The following is an 11,386-nucleotide window of genomic DNA, read 5'->3' as shown; positions in this document are numbered from 1 at the left end:
CAATTTCGCACAACAAAATCGAAAACCCAACTATCTTGTGCATTGTCTTCTCATTCAGTTATTACAAATGTGAAACATATTAAAATCAATATCAGATATTGTAAGATGACATTGAATATAATTGTGGAGAATCATTGCAATCATAGTATTCACATGCTTCCTGAATGAATATGCAAGCATATCTCAAAGAAATCACTCATTCTTTCAAACACCAAATGTTCTTTTAATAGCTCCTCGTAAGGAAGAGTGTCGTTTGTTAAATATTTTTTTCTTCCCGAACTACTTAGCTAGCCCATTCAAAATTTGAGAGAAGATATCTCATCTTAGGATATGGTTTAAGAAACTCAAATTGTAAGAGATAACAAACATTAACCAGATAATGCTTTCCTGTGTAGAAAAAAATCCAGCGAAACACGTTAGCAAATATGTTTTTTTTTAAGGTTTATAACCTTAAGGCAGCATAAAATAATTATAATAACTATTTCGCAGAACAAAATCGAAGATCGAACTATCTTGTGCACTGTTTTCCCATCCAGTCATTACAAATATGAAACATATTAAAATCACATGTAGTCATAACGTATTGTGTTGGTGAGCCACACCGCCCAATATACATAATATTTTCACTTTGAGGTACACTTTACATCAATATATATTATGTAAATAACACCAATGCAAACCTATAAGATGTTTACATTGAATAAGAATATTTAAAATATATTATAAAATGCAAAAAAAAAAAATCTACCTCAAAATATGACATATACCGAGGATCATTCAAAATCTCTTTAGGTGTGCTCTGAAAAATAGAGTCTTCAGGTATAATAATTTTGGAAGAAACTAACCAAAGCATCCAAGTCAATTGAGAAATATCAACTAATTATTTTCGATGAGTGATGTAATCGCTCTATGGCAGACCTATCTGACTCACTCTGTGATAAAATGTACAGGTTTATCACTAACACCTCACTTGACGCCATTTTGAAGGATCCATAGATTCCAAGATTTTGATGAAGTTCTCCTCGTACATCTAGAAAAACTTTTTGTTGCATATTAAATACGTTATGAATTCTAATTGGGTGACCTGAAAATAACTCTTCAATCCACTTGCCTCATATAGATGATGATGATGCCATGTAAGGAATATGCACAATATATGAGTTATAATACTCATATAACAAGCATATAGTTGTTCCGATAATTCTTTACCAACATTGTCTTTCATTTGTTATTCATCATTTATCTAAAAAAACTAATGAAGCATCAATAGAATGATTAAATCGCATCAAATAAAAAAAAGACTCATAATATAAATATGAAAATGAGTTTGTTAGAAAATACATCAACAAGGCCTGATGAAGCGACGACAAAAAAGAATATTACATTCATACATCACAATTATTGAAAAAGTATGTAGTCAACCCTACGGTCAGGAGTCAAAGCACATAACTAACTCTTTGTTGGATTTTCCAACAATTTCATGGCATACGAATTTTGAAATTTCTCGTAATATTTTCATAACTTCTAGAACAGATGGTGGTGGTGCAAGTGATGTGCTAGGCCCAGGGGAATATTACTGCATTCAAAAACTAGTTGAGAAATCTGATTTTGTATAAATACAATGCCATTTTTTCTTTCTTTCACCCTTAGGCCGCAAAGATGGTTCTCGTTTTGTATGACTAAATCCAACATGTTCTATGACAGTACGTGTGGATCATTCACCTGAGTCGGTTTCGCACTCAAAACCTACAAGTTAAATTACAACAAAGTTCAGTCTTTGACTAGGATTTCATGCATGATCACTAGTGGCAATGACTTTACCAAACATTTGATCTACGTTCTCCTCTAATTTCTGGCCCATGCAACTAAATATTAATTTTTTCACGTTTGGCATGACCTATACCTTACAGAAAATAAGAAATGTTAAATTACTGCATGGTTTAACGTAAGTGTGCGTAATAGTCTCACTGAAAACATAATTTCACCTCAAGACTTTCTTTCCACCATTATTCAAAAGCATCAATAGTTCGCTTTGTGTTCTCTTTGTGTGATCCCAACAAAGGCATGTATAATACTTTCCATAATTTTCAATCCATGTTTAATTAATCCCACTTACCCTCTTGCCACAAGGTCTTGCACTTGTCGCTATAGTTTTTTATACTCCGCAGGTCTTAATCTGTATATTGGTCGATTTAATAACACAAATCCTAGTATAAGGTCGATGGCATGTTGAATGTCCCTTAATGGTAGTAATCCCTCTGTTAGTTTGTCGGTCATAACATTCCGAAAGTCCTGTAGTAACGGCTGCAGTACTGTTGGTATCTCTCTTTCCCCCTCGCTTCCTTTTAGGACTAATGCGAGTGTTACGGGGCATCTCTAACTACCTAAAGAAAAGTGGTCCGGGAAACTAATGTCGCCTTCGTATTATTCCCGTCTTTAGCATCCTTAGCAGGTAGTAAAATGATATTTTTTCCATCATCCTTATTTGAATGAATAAGTGTTCTTGAACCCATCGTGTAAAGTCTTGCGATCAAACAGCCAAGGCCTACATAACAGAATTTGGCAAATGTCCTTAGGAACCACATCACACCATACTTATTCATATAGTTGAATCAACTAGGTACTGTTGATCTACACGTATCTTGTTTCACTTCTTCAGACAGGAAAACGAATATAACTGGGGATGCTTCTGTGTGTCCAATCCTAACTTTTTCATCATAAGTGTGGACACCATGTTCTCGCAGCTACCATTGTCAATGATTAGGCTGCAGACCTTCCCCTTGATGGTGCGCTTGGTGCAAAAAAAGTTATGCCTTAACAAGGATTGGTCCTGCTTGGGCTCGGACAAGTATTAGTCGGATGACTAACGCTTCTGCTTCGTCTTCGTGGAGCTAAAGCTCTTCTTCTGAAATCTACTCTAATTCCTCGATGGTGCCTTGATCGGTGAGTGTGACGACTCGACTTGTTGGGCAACTAGAGGTTATGTGACTGTAGTCGTGGCACCTGAAACACTTCATAGTCGGCACTGTATTTGAGGAACCACTTTTCTCTGGCTTCTTCCCACTCTGATCTCCCTTATCAACTCCTTTTTCGATTATGTTATTTACTCTTGAGGCACTCTTATCGGCTGTAGAAGTTGCATGTAACTACTTGGCTGAAGGTGGTGGTCTGAAGGTCGATTGTTTCCTGGTTTGCTTCTACTGTCTTTTCACCTTCAAAGCTAATGTACGAACATCCCCCAATGTCCAGTATGGCTGTAGTTGTACCACATTGCCAATGAAGGGCCTTAGACCCCTAAGACATCTGGCGATCGAGTGCTCCTCTAGCTCTGTCAACTCGCATTTCAGCAGCAGTGATCGAACTGAGTCATAAACTCTTCAACTGATAGATCTCGTTGCTGCAAATCGTGGAGTTTGAGGAACATGTCCTAACAATACTGCGGTGGGAGGTATTTCTTCTGCATTACTTCTTCATCTTCTCTCACTTAGTTATATTTTCACTTCCTTCTCTCATCCTCTGTCTTTGTAGATTTTCCCACAATGAAGAGGCATTCTTCTTTAGTTTAGTTACAACTAGCTTAACTCGTTTGCTCTCTGGTACGTCTTTATACTCGAAGATTCGTTCGACTGATTGCCGCCAGTCAATAAACTCATCGAGACCCATGCTCCCTGAAAACTCTGGGAGGTTTATTTTGACGTCAAAGCCCTAAACCCAATCCCCTCTGTCCTACATAAGAGATCTCTTCTATCAACCTCCTATGATATTGGATATCAAAACTACGTGGCCAATATTCTTCGTCGTTGTGATCTTCCCTGTGGAGCGGATTAAGATCCTCGTCTCTACCTTTCCCATGACTCTCTCGATCACGGTCGAAGGTAATCTCTTCCTAGTTCTCGTCATCTAGCTCGACTGATCTCCGTTACAGACGAGGAATTTCATGTTGGATCTCTTCCCGAGCAGAGTCTCATGCATCTCTCCCAAGTTACATAACTAGAGTTGAGAATTGTAAGAAAAAAAATTGATGGAGGTCGATTGGGCAAGGACGGGTGCTGCGGAACCCTAGAATAGGACTAGGGTTGAGCTAGCTTTAAGACCAAATGATATCAGAACTACTAGAAGAATTAGTAGAAACACAAAAACAAACTTCATTAATATTAAAATAAGATTACAACATGTCTCAAACAAAAAAATAACACAAACACAAAACAACACAATTCCAATGGGTGGTGGAGGTCAGCGAGGTGGGTCGGGATGGCTAGCGGAGGTGGTGACAGTGATAAAATATTGTTGGCAGCGAAAGGAAATGTGTGGAACCGTAAGTACAGCGAGTGAGAAGGATTTTAGGTGGTCGACAGCGGTAGTGGTGTGGATGGGAGGAGCTTTAACGGAGTTAGGAAGGCAGTGCAGTAGTAATAACCGGTACAAAGGGGTAATGGTTGAGCGTCGGGGTGACGAAGGGAGAGTTCGGCTGCTGGGAAGAGGGAAGGGAGAAGGTTTGGAAAAGGTAAAAAAGAAAAGATATAATCACCATAGCGGAGAGGATACAGCCGAAGCACCACCAACTCCTTGAATACAACCCACAAAGGGGCAAGAGACTCCACATAGGAGATCTGAAACTCAACACACTCAGAACTGACTCTCACATACTCAAGGACAAATTTATCAGCTTTAAAGAAACTTCTACATAAAAGGGGAGAGGGGGAAGGCATGAAGAATCCAGAAAATCCAAAATTTCACCATTGACACCCATCTAGATCGCGCAGGTTCGCGATCCTCGCTCTCGCGCGGGTTCTCCCGCTATTGCGAGTTCCCGCGGGATCGCGATCTCGCTGTTCCGTGGGGCTTTGCGAGTTTGCGGGCCCCTTTCCCGCGGAAACAAAGCACCCGTATTGGGCGCAGCCCTAGCAATGTGCCTGCGTCAAAATGGTTCCACATGTACCCCAAGCAAACTCTCAAGCTCAAGATGTTAGGCGTCATGAGCAAGTAATTGATTTCTTACTTCTAAGCACAGCAAATGAAGCTCTGTTAAAAAATCCAATGGCATACAGTCATGCTTTGGAGTCATAAAATCATAGTTCCCAAGCAAACTATTATGGATCACTGGCCCAAAAACTCGTCAGAGTAGATAGGAAACAGGGAGGGGAATTTTTTTTTTCATGATGGATGGATAACATTCCTAGTGAAAAACTAAACCACAGATAGTATCAAACCAAGTAGTCTAAAACCTAGTTCACAGCATTCCTTTCAAATAAGACGTTACGAAAACAGATTATCTACTAAGATGACACTGGCATTTGCATAATAATTACCAAACCCTATAGAGAACTGCCTCTATCCTGCATTCATCCAAAACAATTCAGAACACCTCATTAAAGGTGAACTACATTTCACAGCATAAATGTTCTAAGATGCAGGAAAGATATAAGGATTACCTCAGGGAGCCTAGCTGTGAAAGGTGGGATCCCAGTTATAAGCTCAAATAAGATAACTCCCACTGACCACCAGTCTGCAGCATAATCTGTAGAAAGAATGTCCGAGTTAAATCTAACTACATGTAAATTGAAATAAAGGTTGAAAAGTGGGTTAAAAAAAACCATGTCCGGCTCCAAGAAGAATTTCAGGGGCCAAATAATCAGGTGTCCCAACAGCAGAACCCTGACTCTCTCTTCTACCCTGTTGAGTGCTTTCTGAGGAATCCAATGGAGCTGGTCCTGATATTGTAGTCGACATGTGGATGGCACTATTGATTAGTCCAATCTTTGACATTCCAAAATCTGTAAGCTGTTTAATGTAGGTATTAGCAAGCACCTCCGTAGAATCTTTTATGTACAGATTAAAATTTTGTAATTTATTATAAATTAATAAATAATGAAGGAAATATTTTAAAAATAAATTTTATGATAAGATACCATCTTGCCTAAATGTCTGTTTAAATTTAAATTCAAACAGATGAAGAAATCTCTAAGTTATAAAACAACAAAGATACCATGTTAAAAATTTGACTTCAAACCTTGATGTGTCCATCATTAGCTATGAGTATGTTGTCCGGCTTTAAATCACGATGTATAATTCCAAGTGAATGCAAATAATCTAATGCAAGAACCTGAGAATATAATAACATTACAATGAAAGACTTCAATTATGTAAATTGTTGAAGGATGGGTTTAGAGAAAACCAGTTCTGCTATATAAATGCGAACAATATCTTCATCTAAGCAACCAACTTTACGAAGTAGAGAATACAGATCACCTCCATTTAGGTACTCCATAACAAGATAAAGGTTTTCTCTACATGTGAACGAGTAGTAGAATCTCACCTGCAAAAAAAAATAGCTTATGCACTGTTAGCTGAAAAAAAATGATAAGCGGTTCAACTTAGAAGCGGAAGAGAGTTGGTAGGTAGGATTCAAAAAGAAACTGAAAAAGAGCTCAGGTCACATGGAATCGATCATAAGCAATATATAAAAGAATTTCAGTAAAATAAACAACCACTTAAGAAAAAATAAAAATTAAAGAACCAACCTTTTCAAGCATGGTTCATTGCAGTCCACACCACCAAAATAAGAGAGAAGAGGAAGGAGCAAAAATAACAAAGAAAGAAAAAGAAAACTGACAGCCCAAATCTAAAGCCACCTATTTACACATTCACATTGACAAGTAATGAAATAATGGAAAATATAGTGGAATTTTAAAGCACATTCTATGGCACGATACTATATAGCAAGAAATAACTAGGAGCAGCAAAAATACAGGATCGAGGAGCTAGGAAGCAAATGAATTCTATAAAACGATACAAGAAACAAAGATGCATGAAAAAAAAAAGAGAGCATAACATGCCATGATGGAAAGACACAATAAAGACTCAAATATTGCTGGTTAAAAGAAGCTAACTTGTATTTGATATGAAACTAAAAATTTACCACAAATGGATTTCTGACAGTGATCAAAATGTTACGTTCGGCCACTATACGCTCAACATCATTCTTCCGTATCATAGCCAACTTCTTCAAAACCTGGATCAAAAGCACTCTAACATCTTTAAAAAAGACATAAGAACATATTTTTCTCACATAATCCTAAAGTAAATTATAGAAGCACTTCAAAATGTATTTTTTTCATTATTCTCTAATAAAGACATCACAAAATGAAGTATGGAAGAATAAAACTTAACTTGGGTTATGAGGTATAATTAGAGTTATACGTACATTAATAATTTTATACTTCTCGTGTCCAATTATTCTCCAAATCATGTCGAACCCGTGTCTCGGTCAAAAAAAATTCAAACACATTTTGTCCTTCGTCGGACATGTGTCAAATGTGTCAAAGTCGTGTTCGGGCGTGTCCATGTCAGTGTCCAATAAGTGTCTGACACGGGTACGATGCATTTTTTAAAAGTATCAATGCTACATATGTTCAAATCAACCTAAAAGCTTGAATTTAATTCATTGAGGAGTGGATTCTTCTGTTTTACTATTTTTTCAATTATAAACTCATAATAAAGAACATTTTTTTTTATTTTGAGTTAGCATGCACAAAACAGACAATTATGACTAGTTGGAAGCATGTTGACACTAACCATACACAACTTAAATGTATTATGTTGAATCAAGTTGTAATATTGGCCTAGCCAGGTGCAGGTTGAAATTTTTAACTTTTTTAAAAGCTTGATGAAGTTTTGGGTTGGGCAATAATTGGGTCGAACCCAAACTCGGCTTGTTACCCAAACTAACAACTTTATTCGATCAAATCTTTAAATTTCAATTGTCACTTCCTCACTTCATGTATATTTGTGTTTCTGTTCGTGCTTGTGTGCGTTTAAACATGTGTGTAGAAAAATAGATAACCTATACACCTAGCAGAAAAGTTTAATCTTCACACAATTAGTTTACATTTTTGTCTAACCATTGCCTCCTTCCCTAATGCCCATTACACGTGTGGTTAGGAATGTGCGAATTAAGCTAATCTGTAATCCTTACAAAGTTGTTGTCCTTATATGGTTTTATGCGGAAAATTATTATTCTTCATGCAATTAGTTTCTATTCCATTATCTTCAACTATAAGATCAATATCATTAGTGTATATTACTGGTGTATATTTGCAGCCTAGAAAACAATTCAGAGAGATCTAAATTGATCAAGACTGTGAATAAGTTATAACTAACGAAAATTGAAAAAAAAAAAATGGATTTCTTGTACCGCCCTAACTAAAAGTACTAGTACTAGAGCAGTTCATTCATTAGGATTTCATGTGCGTTAGGAACCAATACAACATATAGCTCATCCAAAAGAACACGCAGGTCGAATATCTCATCATAGACCTTCAAAAAAAAACATGCAATAAAAATTTAAATTACATAATATACCCACAGTTGTCTCACAGGCCATCCAAGTGAGAGGAAATACATGCAAAAGAACTAGAAATAGAAGATTCACTATATTGAGATTCAGAATGGACATCTTTGCATAAATCATCAATACAATAAACAACAAACATTTTCACAACACAATGCAAATAAAATAACAAAAAACATACAATCGCTCCATTTAACCGACAACGATGGCATCCGTAATTCTCCCTCTCAACTCTATCATCTCCCATGCACCTTCCACATCCTGACTCCATGTCTTAGGCAAATCACTTTCAGTCTATGATATAGATTGTGCCCGACAATATTCATGTGTTTCAGCAGGGACATGTGAATGATATGATTAGACAGACTATTTTATAATTATATATGTAATATATTTGATTAATTGCAATTTTCTGAATCATTACAGCAAAATAACAGAAAGAGACCATGCTACACAAAAATCTTCAGTACAGTAAAAAATACTCTAATACATAAAAAAAATTAGTCATTTCATGCATATAGCAACAATAATGAGGACAATCAAAATAACCAACAAGCCTAGAATGACATTTGTATTCATGTCCTGGCGATTAAGTCTTTGGGATATTCTCCACTCCATAGTAGCATCTCTCTTGACCCGATTGAACTCCAGGGTGATGTCTTCTATGTCATCCAACAAAAAACATTGCAGTCTTCATGTGACTTGTTTCTGGGACAACACTAAAATCTCCTCCTATAGATTTCTAATAGGCACAAGCCCCAATGGTTAATTACCCCCTCTTGATAACAAGAGAGCACTTTCGATTAAGGGTAGTCATTTAATACTGAAAAATCAGTATATAGTAGCAACAGACAAGATGTTTAAAATTCTAAAATTTTTCACTTTGGTCTTAAAACAAATGATGAGGAAAACAATGACGAACCCAATGAAAATCTCATGGTTTTGTTGCCCCAGGCCATCATGATCTCTAATATACTTAGTCATATGAGGTAGTCGACCCAACACGATCGAAAAAATCATTGTCAGCAACTATGAGTTGCGTTGTTCAAGAGAGTATTGTAGATCTTCAGTAGATTTTTATCTAAGGATAAATTTAAAATGGCCTTAACTAGCATAACTATCTCAACCAAATAGATTTTAATTTTAAAAAAATATTAAAAAAACAAGAGATGAAAAAGAAAAAAAAAATTGATACTAAGGGGCCCTTATGTTTTTAAAAAAAATGTGCAAATAATTTTATTTAGGATAAAAAGACATATCAAAGATAATATGATAGAGTTCATGGGAAAAAAAAATTAGCAAAAAATAAATTGGAAAATATCCCTTTCAACAATCAAGAAAATAATTGGAGAGTAAAAAAAATAAAAAACCAACTTCTTTTCATGAATACTTCACAATGAGTTTTGATCTAATCTCAGCATTGCTTTGTTCGATTTTGATTCAATTTAATTCAAATTCAATTCAATATAAGATTGACTTAACAGATGACTCAATTACTTCAATTTAAACTCAAGAGAGCGAAAAATCATTTTATTACTTTTCAATGAATTTTAATATTTGAGATAAATTCCCAACTCTTATATAAATTGAATTTTTCATAATGTAAGAAAATGAACTCTTCAACCACTTCAGAAGAAATTTCTAATGTCAATCAACATTTCATTATACATATATTTAATATTCTTTTATTACACTTTGTAATATATGATAACAAATTATTATAGTATTTGATTATATTAAGGCATGGGGTCATGTATTGTTTGTGAGTTTATACAGTCCAATAATGGCCATGTTCTTGAGAAGAAGTTATGAAAGAAGATGATGGATATTATTGTCAAAGCCTCCCACTATGTATTTTCATTGGATTCCTTGGCGACCTGGAAGGCTCAAAGAAAGGGTCTCTGCTTCTTAATAATGAGAGAGAGAAAGAGACAAAGGTCTTTTTTAGATTTCTCAGAAAGGCCCCTTTGTTAGAGATCTTATGACCTCACTTTTATACATGAGAGACAAAAAATATAAAATTTTATTTTGTACAATATTGTGTCTGTCCTTAGTGTCTTATTGAAAAAACCATGATGTGATGTTCAGGTGGTGCCACAGATGTGGATGGATCCATGTATGTGTAATTATGTTCTTATCTGGTAGTTGATTTTTTTCGGGCTTGATCGACCACTTTAGCAGGTGACCTTAGCTTGACCACTCCAGAAGGTGGGCTTGACTCTACCACTTTGGAAGGTGGGCTTGGCTCAACCACTTCAGTAGGTGGGCTTGGCTAAAAAATGATCTGATCTTTGGAAATAGGTATTCAAAGACCATAAGACCTATTGATTCTTATTTGTATCAATCCAGAAAATACTTATTTAAGCATATGGTTATATATGGGTATGCATTTAGTTCTCCAATTTTCATGGTTCTTATTAGAGACTAGGAGAAGAATGAATATGCTTGATATTGTATAACTATGACAATATTCATTCAATGTCACTAGTTAACTCAGTTTAAAAAAATTTTGAGGCACAAATGCAATATGATTCATAGTTAAATTTTCCTTGAATTTTGGGCACCTTGGTTGTACTATGAGCAATTAAACCATCTTATGCTCATCTTTGAGTCAAGCTTGAATTTTGCTTGGGGCACATTGTGCTGCACCTGCAATGAGTTGTCTCTTAAGTTTTTGGATGAATGTGATCACTTTGTCCTTGGTTCCTTGGCTCTCCTACGGGAAAGAGGTTATTTATTTATGAATGAGTTTATTTATTTATGAATCTTTCGTTTTGTTTGTTGAGACAAATGGTCTAACGCCCAATTAGAAGGGAGGTTAATTATATGAGTTGTATTACAATGAGAATTGGTATTTTTCTAGTAGAGTTGGTTTTAAGTTTAAGAAGTTAACGTAGCAAGAGTAGGAGTCGATATTTTCTTGTTCTAGATGACATTATTTATGAAAGAATAAGTGCCATTTTATTTTTGTCATGGTCTCACATATATGTTTTCTAAACATCTCCTGGTATGCCATTATGTTATCCAAAGAAAAAA

The 11,386-nt window shown here is 35.7% G+C and overlaps 1 protein-coding gene across 1 annotated transcript; it reads right to left on the bottom strand.

Moving 5' to 3' along the window:
- Positions 1-5,387: 5,387 nt before the first annotated feature.
- LOC110018524 (probable serine/threonine protein kinase IRE4) lies at positions 5,388-8,621 on the bottom strand. The gene is made up of 7 exons (XM_020715859.1): positions 8,532-8,621; positions 8,260-8,316; positions 6,920-7,012; positions 6,176-6,316; positions 6,011-6,103; positions 5,595-5,781; positions 5,388-5,518 (listed from the first exon to the last, which is right to left on the bottom strand). Exons 1-7 carry the CDS (start codon positions 8,619-8,621, stop codon positions 5,388-5,390), a joined length of 792 nt encoding a protein of 263 aa, XP_020571518.1.
- Between the last annotated feature and the right edge of the window lie 2,765 nt (positions 8,622-11,386).

This window comes from Phalaenopsis equestris, unplaced genomic scaffold, assembly GCF_001263595.1.
Source record: "Phalaenopsis equestris unplaced genomic scaffold, ASM126359v1 Scaffold000024, whole genome shotgun sequence".
Classification (NCBI taxonomy): Eukaryota; Viridiplantae; Streptophyta; class Magnoliopsida; order Asparagales; family Orchidaceae; genus Phalaenopsis; species Phalaenopsis equestris.
Note: the sequence above shows the minus strand (reverse complement) of the source record. Positions and strands in the feature narration are given on the sequence as shown.

What these genes read in the sequence shown, in the direction of transcription:
- LOC110018524 (XM_020715859.1), bottom strand. Translation starts at nt 8,621, where the DNA reads ATGGAGTCAGGATGTGGAAGGTGCATGGGAGATGATAGAGTTGAGAGG. An exon ending in ATGAGCTATATGTTGTATTG is followed by an intron (nt 7,013 to 8,259) that starts GTTCCTAACGCA and finishes CTTTTGATCCAG; the next exon opens with GTTTTGAAGAAGTTGGCTAT. An exon ending in TCTTCTTGGAGCCGGACATG is followed by an intron (nt 5,519 to 5,594) that starts GTTTTTTTTAAC and finishes TTCTTTCTACAG; the next exon opens with ATTATGCTGCAGACTGGTGG.